This window comes from Diabrotica undecimpunctata, chromosome 1 (genome assembly GCF_040954645.1).
Source record: "Diabrotica undecimpunctata isolate CICGRU chromosome 1, icDiaUnde3, whole genome shotgun sequence".
NCBI lineage: Eukaryota > Metazoa > Arthropoda > Insecta > Coleoptera > Chrysomelidae > Diabrotica > Diabrotica undecimpunctata.
Genome location: NC_092803.1, coordinates 76,496,624 through 76,516,145, shown reverse-complemented (window position 1 = coordinate 76,516,145; position 19,522 = coordinate 76,496,624). Strand labels below are relative to the sequence as shown.

At 32.6% G+C, this 19,522-nt stretch overlaps 1 protein-coding gene across 2 annotated transcripts in view; it reads right to left on the bottom strand.

Annotated features, from left to right (window-relative positions):
- Positions 1 to 260: 260 nt before the first annotated feature.
- The window catches only part of LPCAT (lysophosphatidylcholine acyltransferase), a 222,438-nt gene continuing 203,176 nt past the window's right edge, over positions 261 to 19,522 (bottom strand). For both annotated transcript variants that reach the window (XM_072544453.1, XM_072544451.1), the window contains exons 8-11: positions 18,932 to 19,082; positions 16,311 to 16,409; positions 13,351 to 13,492; positions 261 to 10,896 (exon numbers count right to left, since the gene is read on the bottom strand). In XM_072544453.1, coding sequence (XP_072400554.1) covers positions 10,769 to 10,896; positions 13,351 to 13,492; positions 16,311 to 16,409; positions 18,932 to 19,082 — 520 coding nt within the window. In that variant the 3' untranslated portion in view covers positions 261 to 10,768. The remainder of the gene's footprint in view (positions 10,897 to 13,350; positions 13,493 to 16,310; positions 16,410 to 18,931; positions 19,083 to 19,522) is intronic.

Sequence of the window (19,522 nt, the reverse complement as noted above, 5' to 3'; positions counted from 1 at the left end):
TAATGCTAACTCTCCAAATACTCTCTATTAGTATTACTAAGTTTAAAAACTTTTTCTTCCAGAGTTATAAGTCTTCCAGTTTTCGTTATAAATATTTTTCAGTATTTCCTACTAACTTCCAACTCTTGCCAACCTTCATAATGGAGATGGCACTTAAAGAAGAAGAATGTAACCCAGTCCATATAATCTAGATAAATGGCTCTAAACTCGTTAGTACAGGACATTATCTTGAAGTACAAAACTGAAAAATTATTTTTAAATCGACCAACCCGACCTCCCGAACTATAAGCGATGATAACACACAGTTTTGACTGTAAATAACGCAAAAAATAGTCTAATTTCTTTGTAAACAATATTAGTGTATACACGAGAAATTTATTTTTATAATATTATTTGCTTCCTTAAATTATACAACTTTTTCAGAATATATTTATAACATTTGCATATTCAAAGACATTTGACAAAGATCAAACGTGCTGTAAATAAAAAATACAAGAGCAATAACGTGATGTAAAAGTTTGCCATAAGGCTGGCAAACATATTACGGAACACAGATCAGGATGTGAGAATCATTACAAATTTATACCGATATCAGCCATAATATGAGTAGACCAACAAAAATCTAAAGAGATAACTATAAGTAGATGAGTACGACAAGGATATGTACTATCCCCTCTACTTTTTAATATGTACTCAAAAGAGATGTTTAAAAAGGCATTAGAAGATATCAATAAAGGCATATCAATTAACGGAAAATTAGAGAATAACCTCAGATACGCAGACGATACAATACTTCTTGCGGACAGTCGAGAAGATCTGCAAATTTTGGTTGATCACAAATGGTTTATGGTGCTATGCAGTACTGCGAGAGGTATGGAATGGCTATGAACATAAAAAACAAAACGCATCATTGTCAGTAAGAATAAAATTGCAGACGAAGCATAGAAAAAGTACCAAGATACAATTACTTAGGATGTCAGCTAAATGAACAATGGGACCGCAGCCTTTAAATAAAATGACGCATTAAAATAGCCAAAAGTGCTTTCAATATGCACGAAAAAGCGCAACGGAAAACGGAATAGAAATTGGCATCCCTTTTATATCAAGTCGAAGCCTGGACAATTACGAATGTAACTAAAAAAATACTGGCCAGCTTTGAGATGTGGTGTTATCGAAGAATGTGGAAAATAGTATGGACGCAACACGTAACAAACACGGAAACGCTAAGAAAGATACAAAAAGAAATCCTCAACACTGTAAAGGAATGAAAAATGAGCTACTTTGGTCACATACTTAGAAATGAAAAAATGAGTTGCTGCAATTGGTTATACAAGGAAAAATGGTAGGAAAAAAAGGACTGGGGAGACAACTTAGGTTCTACTTGCAAAATTTAAAGCAGTGTAGTGGAAAAACAACAATAGACGTCTTCAGAACTGCTATAAACAGTGTAAAATAGGCCGTGATATCCTTACAAAAGTGAATGTTTTTAAATAATAAGGCACGCAAAGAAGAAGAAAAGTTATTTGAGTTTTAACTTTTATCTTGATATTCCCACTTGATTTTAGTTTCTGAATTGGTGACTATGACAACAACCAAATCATATATTGTTCTTATTGATAAATATTAAACGCATTCAATAAATAAGTTCTAAATGTCGTACAAATGTAAGCCAGGAAACGATTTATTAGACGACAAGATAATGCAAAAAGGGCTTTCCTTGCACTACTTTGTCGAAACTACACACAAACAAAATTGTCAGAAAAAGATTTTTTTGGTCAATAATAAAACAAAATATAAGTCTAAATAACTGATTTTTTTAATTTCCAAAGAATATCATCAAATTGACATGTTTCGCTGTAACAACAGCTTTCTCAGAAAATAGAATTAAACTTACTATTTTAGTGAATATAGTATAATTTTATTTAATTTAGTATATTTAATTTTTCACTCTTTTATTGTCCATGCAAAATTTAAAAATAAAAAGTCTACGCAAGTGCGTTTATTTTCCAAGAAATCATACGAAAATATATTATAACGCCGGCGACCCCTGGAAAAGTTAGCCAAACCAATGGCTTTAACACTTTAACTATCGAAAAACTTCAAACTCAATAATTCGACCAACAACCGACCCAGTTGTTATGATAAGAACAACAATTTTAACAATTATTGTAGACCATTTAGATTTTTGATTTAATATTCCATTAAATATATAACAATTGCACTAGAAGTCTTAAAATTGTATAATTCCCGGGAGTTGTCAGTATACCATATAAGTACAAAAAACTAGAACATCGAACTAAAAAACTTCTATTGTAAGTGGTATATTTAATTAAAAAACTAAATTAAAAAATCCAAATGAATTATAATAAAGTTCAGATCGTTCTCGGACTAATCAGTCCATCTTCAGTGAACGTTTGGAGTACTTGCGTAACTACCCGCAAACCCAACGGTGCAGTAGTTGGATTTAAATTGAAGATAACATATTTAAAAACATTAAATTACGGCAAAATGTCGACGGAAATGGATCACTAACGGGGAATCATACGTCCCTGTCCCTACTTGAAGTAGATTTTTTACGTCCAAACTTTCATACGGGAGTTGGTAAACTCTTGAAATAATTTTACAAAAAGCGCGAATACTTTTACGAAAAATTATTTTGGCAATGGAAAGAGAAAATTATCATCCAAAAATCTTTCTATTCTTTCTCTATTTTGATTTAGGTATATTCTATTATTATGGTTGGTTCTCTATTATGGTATGGTAAACGGGTTTCCGATAAATAACATTCGTTACGCCGACGATACCGCGATAATAACAGACAACGAACATGATATGCAATTGATGTTAAATAAAATAAACGCCGTAGGAAAAATATATGGCTTGAAGATAAATGCTGGAAAAACTAAATGCATGACAATAAGAAAAAACGCACTTTTAAGAATACAACTGCAAGTAGATAATGCTCCAATCGATAAAGTGAAAACAATTAAATACTTACCGAAATAAAATGCCGTACCGAACAAGCAAGACAAGCTTTTATCAAATTTAAACGGCTATTATGTAACCGCCATCTTTCCTTCAATCTCCGCTACAGGATGGTTAAATATGCTATGTATGGTCCATATTGTTATACGGCATGGAAACATGGACGATAAGAGTACCTTCCATTAATAAGTTGGAGGCCTTCGAAATGTGGACGTTTCGAAGAATGTTCCGCATACCATGGACAGATAGGGTGAAAAACGAGGAAGTGTTAAGAAAGGGAAATACTGAGAGAGCTACTCAATTTGATCAAGGTACGAAAAATTTGATACATCGGCCATATTCTGAGAGGAAAAAAATACGCAATCCCTCAACTAATCATCCAGGGAAAAATTGAAGGCAAGAGAGGAGTCAGTCGCAAACAAATGTGGCTACGGAACATAAAGAACTTGAAGGCATAAATAACACTGGCGATCTTTTGTATGCCGCAAAAGACAGACGTCTGGCCTTAAGATAATTCGCCAACGCACTATAGGTGCACGGCACTATAAAAAGAAGAAAAAGGTTGGTTCTCGACGGAAACAAAAAATAAGTAGCAGAAAAAATATAGATATTGTGTCATTGCATAAGTTATGACAGTGCCGAAGAACTTGAAACAGAAACCACATACTATGCTTCCATTAAAAAGTACAATTTAAAAAACATCTCAACTTTATCCTAGAGTGTCTTATGGTAATTGCGACCGAAAGCATTTCAATCGCTGCCAAAGAGTGCATCTTTTATTGGCATTAGAAATATTATTATTTATTTTTTTGAAAATTAATAACACGTCAGTAACAGATGCTATGATTAAAGAACTTCACAGACTACAAAATTGTAACATATCAAGATTCAACATAGAACGTGGGCGGCTGAAAGAATTAAAAAAATATGGGTCAAGATAACAATTTTGTGTAATTTATATTATTCTTATTCATCATTTTAAAGTAAAAATACATATGTTAGTTACATATGTAATTACCAGAACAACCAGCCGCCGCACTATATCTTAAAGTAGAATTAACCTACAAAATATATTTAATACAAGCGTTCCACTATATGTCTTACCGCAATAATTATACATGACCAAAAGTATACACAGGTCAGTCAGTATGCAGTTTTAAACAACTGATAACGGAAGACAGTTAGGAAGACAGGAGAAACTGTTTTTTCCATAGTAAAATCAATTCAACAGATGATTGACGCTCATCAATTCAACCTAAACTTTGAAATTTTAAATAGACGACACAAAACTAAAAAATTAGATGTAGGTACTCGAAATATTAGAAATCAATCGTACTAAAAACACAGATTTCATTTTCAATGCACAACCAGATATTCGAAAGTGTCTCTTTCCAAAGGCTTTTCGAAAGGCTGGTTATTGGTCTTTTCAATTTCTAATTTAACAGATAGGTAAGTAGTCGTTAACAGTAAAACATAGGCCAGAAGGTAACACGAATAGAAGATAAGTCAATTAGCTGCACGACCCTTTATAACAACAAAAGGTTTCCGAAAAAAACCAAACGAACGGTAACTCGGTAGAAACTATAATAATAAATATTCCAATTAAAAAAATTTTGTACACTAAAATAGTTTAAACTTTGTCTTCTGAGGAAGCTGTTGTTAAAACGAAACATGTCAAGCTGATGATATTCTTTGGACATTAAAACATGTTTTGCTTTTAGGTTTTGTTTAAACATAAATATTATCAACACTTTGAAAAAGTTGCATAGTAATAATTAGTATTTAAATGTATGTATGTACAAATTCACTGGTAAAATACCTGCCATTGTGAGTATCTGTTTACTATGTCACTCCTTTTACATTTTATAATAACAGTGACGTTAATTACTTAAATCCTTAGATAATAATAATAAAAATATATTTTAACACTAGATATATCATCACTGAGCATGAAAGTTTATATGAAGTTGTTGATGTTTTGAGGTACCAGTTATGATTTCTATTCTACAGAAAAAGGAGATCATAATGATGAGAAGTTTCTATCGTATTGGAGACCTGATAACGATTGAGATGCAGTATTTGCTATATTGCTTATTGTTTCTTTTCAATACGAGGTGGTAGAATAAATAATAATACTTATTTTTATGAGTTAGCATAGACTTGACTGTCTTTCTTCTACTATTTTTCTTTTGTTGCCAGACAACGTTAGTTTTAAACGAGGTAATCATTTTTTAAACGGTTATGTTTAAATTAAACAAAGAACAAAATTCTAGAAGTCATGTAAAACAGAAACCATACAAAATTAAGTACAGAAATAAGTATATCACTATATACACAGGGATAATTCCGACGTGGCGTGTTTAAAAAAAAAGTTAAGAAAACGAGTACTAGATAACAAAATCGATCGAATTAGAATATAAATACATTTAAATAAGACAGAAGCATTGATAAAATGCAGCTGTTCGAATAGTTGATTGGAAGTAGATTTTTTCCGCGATGTCACAATGAAGAACAATACAAATCAGACGTGTTAAAGGTAGAAAAGGAGATGAAGTAGAAGTAGAATCTTTTCCGAAAAGTAAGAAGAGGATCATCAGTGAGGATCTACTAGCAATGGCCTAAGATGCAAGAAGTGATATGAAGGAAATGAAAAGGGAACTATAAGAAATCAGGAATGAACAAAATAATTTAAAGAAGAAATCCAAATTCTTAAGCGAGAAAACAGTATCAAAGTGATGCCACAATGTTTAAAATGTCACAAGAAAATAGCTTCACAACAACAGTATCAAAGGAGAACTATGATAAAATTCTACAGCAGAACGGAGTAATGAGGAAGGAGCAGGACTTAAACTTAAACGAAACCATTATTATTATTCATGATCTAAGTAAGACTAGATCAGGCAACCAGATACCTAGACTATTAATTGATGATCTGGAACTGAAAGGTGTGGACACCTTCGTCTACCTGGGCTCGCTGCTGACCAAAGACAACAATGTCAGCGAAGAAATTAAAAGAAGAATAGTATTTGCCAATAAGTGCTATTATGGCTTGAGGAAACAGATGGTTCCAAAAATACCCAGAAAAATTAAAGTTACCATATATAAAACACTAATAAGGCCAGTGTTAACATACGGATCGGAAACGTGGTCACTTACATAGAACAACGAATAATTGCTTAAACGAAAAATTCTAAGGAAAATATATGGAGGAGTCCAAGAACAGGGTTTGTGGCATAGGCGCTAAAACTTTGAGTTATACAGAAGTTTTGTGGAACCTGACGTTTTAAAATGTATTAAATTAGTACGCCTTCGATGGATAGGATATGTAATTAGGCGAGATGAAGATGCAACGAAGAGGACCACTGGGAAGACGAGTCAGACGGAGACCAAAACTTAGGTATCAAGATAACATAGAGGATGATCTAAAATCCATCGGAGTTAAAGCATGGAGAAGAGTTCCCAGAGAAGGGGCGAATGGAAGATTGTTCTGAAGAAGGCTTTGGCTCATAACGAGCTGTAATGCCACTGATGATGATCTAAGTAAGAACGATATCATTATGGAGAAAGCAATAAGGCACATAAAAAAATAGAAACGGAAAATGATTTTAAATCGGCTTCGTCAAAATAACATTTGAAAAGGAGAAAGATGTTAGAAAAAAAGATAAAATATTCTATATAATATGGGTGGCTAAATCCGATATCTGAAATGAAAGATGTAATATTTTTCCAGAATGTCTCTATTAAGAAACAGAGGAATTAAGAGAAATTAAAGCATTCTAAATATACATGTTCCGATAGAAGAGAAGGATGATGAGGATAAAGACATATTCTATGAATTATTCGCAGAGGACATTTACAGGACAGGGCGATGACAGATTACGACAGGAAAATACCAAAACATAAAGATCTGGGGGAGTGTAATGCAAAAATAAGAAAAGAACCTATGTATAACTTATTTGCACATTATGCAATTATGCTTAATGAAAATGGGGAAAATATTGATAAGGTTCGCAGGTTCGCATTAGAAAATAGCCTAGTAATAAAAGTACGCAGTTGAAAAAAAAATTATCTACAAAGGAACATGGACGTTTCTTGATGGTAAAACAACGAAACAAGCAGACCATATTTGAATTGGACAAAGAGAGGAGCGGACTGTGTCTCCTCTGTGTCCTCTGATATATTTTGCAGTGGGAGGGGAAGAGACAAACAAGCTTAGATATCAAGAAAAACATTATGAGATTTGACAGTAGCAAACTAAAGAAGGAAGACATAAGACAAGAGTCTAAGTAACACATACAGCTGGAACTGCAAAAAAATGAATTCGAAAGCAGAAATGAACTGGGATGTGACGAAATACGCAGTGGAAAAATGCTTGAATATGAAAACAAAACTAAAGATGTAAAGAATAGGTTCGATGAGGAATGTAGAGATCTAGCAAAAGCGAAATGCAAACCAAGACAGGCAATGATGTTATCAAATCATAATGTCAATATTAATCATAATCATAACAACAAACGGGACTACAGAGAAAATAAAGAGAGAATCGCTGTTCACGTTTAAGAAAGGGCAAGGAGCGCCAAAAAGACATTACAATGAAAGAAAAATCATTAAAAATTAAATTAAAAAAATTACGACATTTATGCCAATGCACAAATAATGGGATGTCTGGAGCAAACCCAAAGAAGAATTCACGAGATAATCTTACGTAGGAGGCCCATAGGAAGTAGAAGGAGAAAAATATTAATGACAAGATGACCAGAAAACCTTAAAACTTACTTAAAAGAATATTAAACTAAAAAAAAGTGTCTTGGACTGGAGAAGGGGTAGAAGACATAAAAAGGCGGAGAAGTATCGACAAAAACTTTAGTTCAAAAATAACTTACCAAGTAATGCAAATGCAAACGTTGCCCTAAGCCTACGAAGTTGTTGTGCACTGTAAATAAATAAAATATATACCACAATATACAAAATAGAAATAACTTCTAAAGATAGACTGATATCAGCCACGACTGTAAATATTATATCATCAATCGATATAGGATTCGCAGACGACAGTTTTAAAGAAAAATCTACCGATATACTACGTGTTTTATAAATTTATTTTTAAGAGATGGAAGCTGGACCACCAAATATATATTACAGTCACATTGGAGACCTTCCAACTTTGAACTTTCACTGGAACGTCATAAGTCTGTATTGCCAGAACATATACATGAGTGTATAAGCTATAACATAGAAAAACGTTATCTGGCGTATATGGCTTCGAAAACTAAGAAAAAAGATCTAAGAATAGCAAAAACAGTAGATATTGATAATTAGTAAAGACGGCAACAGGTGAGATTTGATTAATATGGAGATTTCATATGTGAGTTTAAGCTATTTTGATCGTCTCCATATATACCTGGTAGTATTTTTTATTTGAGACGACAACTGTAAGGAAGCACCTAAGGAACACATCTTTTTTATTTTATTACGATAATGATAAATCTTAAATAACTTCACCATGACCGTGACAGTACCTAAATATTCTTTACTAACAAACATATTGGAAGATGCTTTAAAATAATGAACGAGTCGAAGATTCTTGGTTCAAATCTTATTCGACCTTGTCTAGCTACTCCATTCCGGAACTTGTCTGTAAGCGTTCGTTGCCGCCCTTCCCAAGTATTCTTCTTAACACTGTTCTTCTCCATATGTTATTTTGGAAGACTGGTCTAAAGATGCATATATGGATTGTTGAGATCTGTTTCACTGTTTTAGTACCTATATTTCTCAGTTGTGAAAATTGTTATGATGATAGTATATTGCCATCTCTACTCTCTTAAGTTCAAAAAACGAGATTTAAAAAAGATATTTACACTGAAGTAATAGCGGTTTTATACGATAATCCTGGATAGTGTATTTTTATTGGATCTTTTTAAGGTAATGGTCTTACTAGTTACTGAACATTTTCTACTTTTCCGAATTTCTAAGGTTTGATCTCGAAGTCACTTGTGTAGACTTGATTACCTCGACTTTTCCAAATCTGTATTTTTCTCGTTTATTAATAGTTCTTCAGTTAAAAGCCGTTTCTTTTGAAACCTTAATTTCGATAAGAAATGCTCTTAAGATGAAACACAACAGACAAAAAAAAATTAACAATTTGCAAGTTATGTAGGTACCTACTTCGTTTGTTTGATTTAAAAAGAGCATCAATGATAAAAATAAAGGAAGTATTAAAATATCCATCATTTCGTATCAATCGATAATCTAAAAGTTAGATTCATACTTTAAAATTATGTAAAATAGAACACAGTCTATTATTATACGTCAAATAATCTTAACGCTCAAAAAATCAACCACTGTGCATGCTCTAAAAGAATATTGAGACATTTAAGGTACTTGGAATGTATACTGGTGTAGTATAAACATCTACTTAGTCGTTTTGTCACTAAAGGTGTCAATAATTGATTTTCTAGAATCAACAAATGATCATAAATCTATATTGACCAGGGTTCTGATAAACATGACCTGTCGTTTAAAATGAAATGTGACTAAATATAAAGTACGTGCAATGGCTATAGTGAGTACACGAATAATATACTTTAATATCAATACAATTGTTAAATTCGTGATTTAAATTTTGATTGTCAAATTTTGAAGTCCTAGAAAAGTAGTTTTACATCAGGTGCCTCAAAAATCATTTCGGTTCATTCATTCTGTTGCATTCAATGGCTACTGAGCATTTTTAAACTAAAGTTACAAAAACTTAGTAGAATCTGCAGCCCTTCTCTTTGGAGTTTTCAGAATAGTTGACATTACAGGATTTAATTATTTTATTTTTCAACATTTCGGTTTTTTTGATCTCTCATTTTATACTTTTATTTATTAGTTCACCTTCTCATTATCTATGTGAACTACACTTCAGTCATTGTGCATTAATAAGACTTTATTTTCATTTTAATATAACAAACCAAAAGATTAGTGAATATTATTAAAATATCTTGGAGAAAAACTATTTATCGAACCTCTGACTAGATTTTTATTACCAACAAAGGTACTTATCTTTTTGTTCATTTATTAACCCCTCTAAATTACTTATTATGGTTTCTTTTATTTTCATAATTACAATAGTCAGTAATACAGTAAAAATAACAACCAATTTTTATCAGCATCTAATATCATTAGAAAATGTTATAGCATTGATGAGAGTTGATTTTCTTCTGGCGAGTTCCCTGAAAGGACTATCGCAAATTTTCACTTTTTAATGTCAGTGCAAACATTAAAATTCTTTCTGGTTTAAAACTAAATCTCCGTTTATCAGTGTGAATTTTCCAAAATGGTTAGATGCTTATGTGGTATAGATCTATGTTATGTCGAACAACATTTATTGCAATGATGTCGTTTTATTATGCATACGTAAAAGATCATTTCAATTTTGTAAACTTTAGTTTAATCTATAACATGAATGTTTCATTTTTAAGAGAAATGTACTAAAAATACATCGAACAGCTGGAAAAGTTGTGGATGCAAGCAAATGAATTTATCAAAAACAAAGAAATAATACAATTAGTCGTAGCAATAATCAGAATGAAGTCACCCCTAATATACACCATAATAATGATAATTATTTATTTGTCATTTATTTTAAGAAATTCCTTTGATGATACAAATGGCTACAGAAAAAATAACATTTTATCAATTCTCATTAAAAATGCCAGGTCGCGTTTATTCTAATACTGACCAAGATATCTTGTCATGACTTGCTTTGTTTTACACATTACATATGGATTAATATCTCGGATCAGTCAGCTTTTTTGTTGTTATAGCTGGGGCAAATTTCACCATTGCGTTGCTTTTTCTTCTCCTCGGAGCTGAGACTGAAGAAATTTGCAAACTCTGCTTTTTTCTGAGCATAACTGATAAAGCTTTCTAAAAAAAAATTGACAGTTATTAAAAAAAATTTCGTTTTCACAATTAAACAGAGAATTCCTAATGAATGTATAGTGAGTGGATAGTATTAGTCTACGTCGTCGGTGGTGTTGTGATGATGTAAAAGTCAGCGATGTTTTATTGGATGGTTGGATACAAGGTTTGATAAATTTGATTGAACAAAAGTTCAGTTTCAATTTAAAATACTGTTCAATTTTTGACATGCGAAAAACAATGTTATGTTTTTCGCTGTATCAAATCCTGTATTCTCGACCTCAATCTTAAAGCCATTACTGAATTTAACTCTTAGAAAAATTCCCTACTTCCTCTCTAAGCTCACCCTCAAGAAATACGGACGTGTCTGAGAAAATGAAAAAAAAACTCTCTGCCTCGACTGTTGATTCACGTGGAAACCAGACGTGCTCTTTATTTCTCGTAGTGATAACTACCGTTTAACAGAAACAGTACCGTGGGACACGTGAAAAAAACCGCTAATTCGCGACAGACAAACTCGTACGAGAAACCACGCGTGTGAACCCTGTCTATTTGACGACTACCAGTTCGCGAGTGAATAAACCAGCAAGATTTGCCCTCTAAAGCCTCAGATATCACTCAGCCAAAGGTTAACAAAAATGTGGACCGCAGGTTCCCTTCTTAATTTCCAGTACAATAGATTACTCCCAGTTCAGGATAAGAGAATGAACGGGAGAGTTACTGAAACTCAGACACACTCAGTTTAGTATAAACGAATGGACGGGAGAGTTACTGAAACTTAGTCACTATAAGCACAACCTCTGACATATCTCAAGCTAAAAATACCGTTTTTAATAAATTTTCGTCATTCTCAAAAATTCAGAGATTTTCATGTTTTTAGTTTTCTCTTCTTCTACTAATACACCCTTAGAATAAGGATTACTCCAGGTTTGTGAAATAGCCTCCTCCGCCACTGTGATTGTTAAATACATACAAGCAAAAGCCTTTTCTAAATAATTTCATAAGTTGAAACATCACAAAGTGATAAAACCTGATAAAACTATTAGGTAAACCCCTTCGTATTTGAAAAAATGGACTTTTTTATGTAGGTGATAAATTAGAATTTACCTCAATTTCATTTGAACAGAAATATCCTGTGTTACTACCCTCTAATCAGTCAGTTATCAAATTAATGATAAAGTAAATCCATATGAAATCGGGACGTGCAGGTGCACTGACTATATTGTCAAATTTTAGTTCGAAATATTGGCCCACCACTGAAATAATACAAACAAAGGAGATAATACACGACTATGTGCAATGTTTCCACTGCTACTAATTGTTATGGTGCCCGCAATCAGCTTCTTGAGTTAAACGACCTCTTTCAAACTAAGACCTTCTCTTAAAGGATCACTAATTTTGGCTCTGACTCAAACTTACACACAGATTTAAAGCAAAACTCTATTTGCTTTAAATTTGGAGTGCCTCGTAACACTTCTCAATTTGGGTTGCATAAGGTAGGGATTAAAGGTGTCAAATACCATGTTTATCGTCTTGTAGGAAACATTCGTTTTACTTTTGAAGTTTTTAATACAATAATTTGTCAAATCGAAGCCATTTTAAACTCAAAACACTTAACACTCAAATGAGAAATGATCTCTCAGTGCTAACGCTCGGACACTTCCTTATAAGAAAAAGTCTCACAAGTCCACCAGAACCAGATTTCTCAGAAATACCACAGAACCGTCTCTCCCTCTTTCAGCGTATCTCGAAAATTCATCAAGCTTTCTAAAAAAGGCGGTCATAGAATATTTAAATATGATCCAAAGTAGGAGAAAGTGGAACATCGCTACTCATTCTTTAAAGATTGGTGATGTACTAATCAAAGATGAAAAAACTCACACGATCCTCTCGCCTCTGGCAAAGGTCATCGAATTGCACCTAGGCAAAAATTCTCTTACTCGAACTGTTAGGGTATCCACACCTAATGAGGAATACCTTAGTTATCTTGTTTTTTACAACAATCTCCCTACTACTCGTTTTACCCTTATTCTAATGGTAATCATTTGATGCTCTGTTTCAGTGGCGTCATTCTTCTCGCCCGCTCCCAGTATGTTCAATTTTTCATACGCGAAAAGCAATGTTACCAGTCAGTACCGTGAGACACGTGATAAAAACCGCTAATTCCCGACGGACAAACCCGCACGAGAAACCACGCGTGTGAACCCTGCCTATATGCCAACTACCAGTTCGCGAGTGAATAAACGAGCAATATTGGTGAGACTCTTATAAAATTGATTAGCTATTGTTTCTATAACCGTAATTACTCTCTCCTAACTATTTTGAACCAGCCCTATGGATACAGTTTTAGAATTCTGAAGTCATATTAATAACTTCACATTATGTACATGCCCTTATTGTATAAATACTCTTCAAAACTATTTAGCGATATTATTTAAAATTTTATACAAAGAAACTTACCATATGTAATATAACCAAGTTGATTTCTATCCACCTGTTCAAATACTTCCATAGCATAGTCTTTACTTAATGCTATTGTTTGACAAGCTGCCTTGCAAAAGTCCTCGCAAGTTAGTCGACCGTGTCCACTTTTATCATATATCTGCAACAAGTAATAGGTTTTCAAAACAATCTTCATGTAAATCCCAAATGAATGTTAATTAATATTTTTTTTTGACTTCAAAGAGAAAAATATATCATATTTTTTATGGAATATACTGCGTCAGTCATCCAGTTTCAATAGATCTTTTTTATTTAGGCAAATACACACACCTATCTCTAATATGATATAGACGGATTAAATAGATAAAAATACACAAAGGGATAAACAAGGTCACTCGCTTCTCGTATATTGCAATCATATATGTTGCGTTATATAGATATTTTCAGAATGGCATAAATTTTCAAAAATACTTTGGACATGGCACAGTATGTCAAAATTATAACAATTTGAAAAAGAGAACTCCGCATGAAGAAAATAGTGCTCTAACTGCTCTTTTATTTTGGAATCAAGTTGTTTCTTTCAGAAGTGATGGAAGGTATATTAGAGGAAATGAGGCGGATTTATGTACTTTTGCCATTATTGTTTAATAAAACTTAAGACTTAGTGAAAAATAATATCAACATACAAAAATAACATACAAAACTAAAAATTCTAATAGCTAAAATATTTCTTCAAGGCTCTACAAAAACTGCTCGATAGAAACTTTAAAGATAATGTACTCGTATTACTGAAATTCCGATACATTAGGAACAATATGCGTATAGAGCTAAATTCTTTATAAAAACAGTACTTCATTATTGCGTAGAGAGGATGAAGTACGTTCTGGAAAATCGAGTTAGTATTTGTTCTGGAAAACCTGACAAAAGTAAGGCTCAGTATCATGACAATCAGGATAACAATCAGGAAACAGTAACATCACGACTTCTGGCTTCTGACCATATCCCCATATATAGGCCCAAAGTACCTTTCAAGGTCTACTCACGAGAGAGATGGCGCAGAGGAAACATACAACCTATGATAAAGAATTACAACGTGTACATAGATGGGTCTAAAACTGCTGAAGGGTCGCATCTGGGAATACGCAGCAAAAATAGAATAATAAACATTTCTATTCCACTACGAGAATATATCTCTCTACTTCATGAAAATATTTATGCTATGCAATCTTGCATTATGCAAGAGAAATTTTAAAGGCTTTTGAACTTAAGCGGATCAATATATGCACAGATAAACAAGCAAAGGATACGGAGGCTCTTAGTAACCCTAAGGTAGTCTCTAGGCTAGAGTGTGAATGCCAAGAAGAGCTCGATAAGCGAACGGATCATAACAGTATCACACTGGTATATATGCCAGGTCATCGGGGAATACAAGAGAAAGAAAAAGCTAATGAACTTGCCAGAAAAGGATTAGCTACAAAATTGATCGGTTCGGAGCTACCAAGGCTCATTAAGTAAAAAAAAACAAATAGACTGGCAGGATGTCTTAACACTCTCGCCGCCAATGATATTTTAAATTTTTTCGTCGTGCGCCAAAACTATATTATTTTGTTAACGTGAAACGCTGTAAGTGTATATTAATGTTACACGTGTGTCAATACAGAGTGCACATTAATGTTACACTTGGCGGCGAGAGTGTTAATAACACCATATGACGAAACGGACACATTAAGACTGAGATGAAGTCAAGCATTTATAAAGCCAGTGTAAGACCAATAATGATATAAACTTTAGAAACAATACCCAACACAACCACGACCCAAATGCTTGGAAACGGCAGAGATTGGAGTACTCAGAAGAATTACAGGAAATACACTGAGAGATCGAAAGAAAAGCGAAGATATTAGAATAAAATGTAACGTATAGTGTCTAAATGAATGGACATTAAATAGAAAAAAAAACATCGAATAAGCACACAAGCAGAGTGTGGGAGACCCGTGTTGTCAAAATAGTAAGAGATGTCACAAATCTGCAGAAAAAGTATCGGACGAGCGCGCAAAAGATGAAGTATAAGAGTAAGAGTAAGAGTAAGAATATCTCTATGGACCTTACATAGAGGTATTAATCCGCCAAACTACAAGCAGAATTGCTTACAAAGAGGAAGAAGAAGAATAGCCGGCCTTAGGAGTGCCAAGAAACACCGTTCACGACCGGAAAATGCCTGAATTAAGAACTGTTTAACTTAACCTCATAGGATACAAGTGTGACTTTTATATAGGTATCTTCACATGTCGGAGTAAATGGTAATGAAGAAGTTGATTGGGTGGAATCTGTTACAACAACTAACAAAAGTGCTTTCTCAATTAATCAATTACCCTAGAATGGTAACAAACCAAGCTTTAAAATACATATTTAAAAGATCTGGCAATATACCTAGGATAACACAGTGGTTGAATTGAAGGAATATTTAGAAAAAGTAACCAAACTCGTTATTTCAAATAACAGCAAAGACCAAGTCACACTTAACTCTCTCCGAAGGACAAACTACCAAATTATAAATTTTTGATTCTATGGACAAGAAAATATACCATATTGAATACTTTATCTACTGTTGTCTATGCTCCCGCTAATAACTCTTAGCAGTTGATGGCAGTTGTTTAAATAAAAAAAAATCTTGGAAATATTTAACGAATATCATAAATTTCAAACTTAAATATGAAGCAAAATACTGATTTAAGTGTACACTAGCGAAACCATTAACATACGTTTTAAATTCAAGAAAGTTACGATGATGCCACCTTTTACAGTAACATTTATCGAAATATTGAGCTAAGCGATAATGAAGAAAGAAAGAAGAAATTATACATAGACGTACCTACATCACCTCCACATCAAGAACCAATTTCATTTTAAATAATTCAAAATGATAACTGAATCCTTAAACTAACAAGTGAAATAGTTTAAATAAACTATTTACTTACCTTACAAGCTATCTGTAACACATCTAAAGCTTTTTTGTCTTTGACTATCCCTAGGACTCCTAGTAAATATTCCCTGAAGTCTATCACACCAGAATTTTTCTGAAAATAATAAAATACTATATTACTTTTATTCGTTTATATATTGAGGAAAATTAGAGAAAAAATACAGAAAAAAAATTATATTGCATCACAATTAGTGTAAGATGCAAAATAATTTTTTTCTGTATTTTGTACTAATTTTGTTTATTGTAGCACCCTGATGATGCAAATAAAGATTTGCGAAAGCTTGCAAATATTTGAGTTTTGTATATATATATATATATATATATATATATATATATATATATATATATATATATATATATATATATATACAAACAACACAGTTTATTAGGGTTGCAGTCAGAAAATTGGCCGGGATGTTAATGAAACACTCTTATGACTTTTTGTCTAGCTTTCGGAATGGTTTTATTCCTTTTTCAAGACATAGTCGTTGGGATTATTTATAAAAGCATAGACACTCAACATTAATAAAATATAAAATAGTGGACAAAATACATTTTAAATTTTTTTTTAAACTTTAAAGGTACAGATAGTAAACATTTTTTTGTCATCTTTTACTGGTGTGTTTTAACTCTGGCACATTTGGCACATAATTTTCTGACTGCAACCCTAATAAACTGTGTTGTTTGTTTATATTGACAGTCACTAATATCCAGTAATTCTTATATATATATATATATATATATATATATATATATATATATATACATTACAAATATGGTGGTATGTGTTAGCTAAATCGTGCAGAACATGATGCTGATGAAAAGGTATTCTGACATCAAACGTCCGAGAATCTTTTCAGGACATAATAATAAAACGATCTTCTCCAATCTAATAAAAATTATACTAAAATGATGGCATCTCCTAAGGTTTGTGAAAGCAAATTGAGACCGTTCGAATTTCCGGGTGAGGACTTATAATACAAGATACACTGATCGATGCAATACCAGTCCGTTTCCCCATTGGGACAGAGAAAACTGACGCAAAGCAGTCCCTGCATCTCGTTATAATTTGTGAGGTTTATAGGTTTTAGGTTAAAAGACGGAGAGTACAAATTTTTTTGCATTCAAGAGAATAGGTGGAAACGACAAAAGAAAAGCTTTCTATGATCGATTAGGAGACATATTGAGTAATATTCCAACAGAGAAGAAAGTCATAATAGGAGGTGATTTAAATGCATATGTGGGCCAATCGAAGATAGGATGTAAAGCAATAAATGGAGGACCAGATTTTAGAACTAGAAATAAGGCTGGAATTAGCAACAGCATTAGATATGGCGATTGTTAACATTATTTTAAAAGAGAGAAAGTCAACTTATTACATACAGAAATGTTCAAAGTTACAAATAGATTAATTCATGACAAATAAATATATGTGAATGTAAGGACTACAAGCTAATAGGCAGTGACAGCAAGCTAACAACATAAGTTGCTTGTGCTGGACATCGAAGTAAATAAGCGAAACTACATCAAAATATCGAATAGGACCACAAAAAATCAAGTGGTGAACGATAAAAGATGAGAACGAAGATCTATTCAAGAGAATAATAGTAGAAAAAATGTGTTTAAACATGAAAGGAAGTCCTAATACAATTTGAAGAAAGATGGTCAGTATCATTAGAGATACTGCTATTAAAATGTTTAAAAAAAGTCAGGAAAGAAGTTTGTAAATAAAGAGACCTGGTGGTGGACAAACGAAGTTCAAGAAAAAATGAAAGAGAAGAAAAAATTATATAAACCGTGGCAAGCATAGAGCAAAGAAAGCAAAAGATTTGAATCAGATTAGGTGTATCCGAGGTAAAAATACTTAAATACTTGAAAAGTTAGAAGACATAAAAAAAGTTTCATATCCACTCGAAGAAGTAACGAAACAGTCTAGCGGATCTAGCTATGTGACCATAAGCACATTCACTCTAATGACAGCTTGTTTATTCGAACAGAATCAACGGGGTCAACACTTACAGTGTGAACTTACACTGTAAGTGTTGTTACACTGAAAAAAAGGTAAAATTCTAAATAAAAAAGGAATTAAAGAAAAGATTTGGTCCATTGAACAATTCATCATTCCGGCAACTGCAACAATGTTTGACTCAGGGTATAAAACCATACACTTTTAGGATTTGGTGACGCTTGCGAATACAATGCGCTATATAAGACATAAAATAAAACACGTAAAGGAATTAACATCCTCTTTTGAAACTGAAGGACACAGTTCTAGTGAAGAGCAAGAATGTGTAGATTTATCGGCCTATCACAATAAATTAGTCACACAAAGAAAAAAGGAGCAGCTCCCAGAATCAATAGATAAGCGATTTCAATACCTTGATCTTTCCGTAAGGAACCTAAAGGAAAATCGTAAAATTACCTACTTATGTATTGTAGCCGCTCCCGTTCCAAGGGAACAAATTGTTTTGGAAGGCAGTAGCAACTGCCACCAAAACAAGGAACCGCTTATTAGATAAACGATTTTCATCGTTTGTTATCTTCATTCGATGTATCCTATGATATGATATATAATTCTTTTTAAGTTAAATACTAGGATAACTATAAATTACTTACCTTATCATATATTCTGAATAGTTGCTGAGCAGCTGGAGAGTTTGATGGAATGTTTAGTAACTTTACAAAGTCAGCGTAATTAATTTTACTACAGTCTTTACATATCGAATTGGAGTTTATTAGATTCTCTTCATTTTTAGTATCTTCCAATCTAAAACAACAACACTTCATGTAATAAAATCTGGTATCATAAACACTCTAATCTAAGGTATTCAAACTAAAAATGATTTATGTATTGCAATAAAACTTTCCTCTTGATAAGATGGCGTCTTCTTTCGGATGTTTATGGTGATCATTATTACTTATATTTTCTTGGGACGTTGTTATTATCCAATTATTTGATAAGTTTTTATTTAATACGTACGTGTAACCAGAAAGCCTATACCGTTTTGCAAAAATTTGGGCATTGTTTTTTAATAATTAAAAATTATGTATGAAACATGCAGTAAAATTTCATTTTTTAAAACAAAATGGTGTATTAAGGTTGTAAAATTATTTTGTTGCTCCGAAAACAGTAAAATAGGGCAAAATCGTTAATTGTTCATGTCTCGTCAAAACTAACCTATACCTTTGTTATTGCGGCAGAAGACG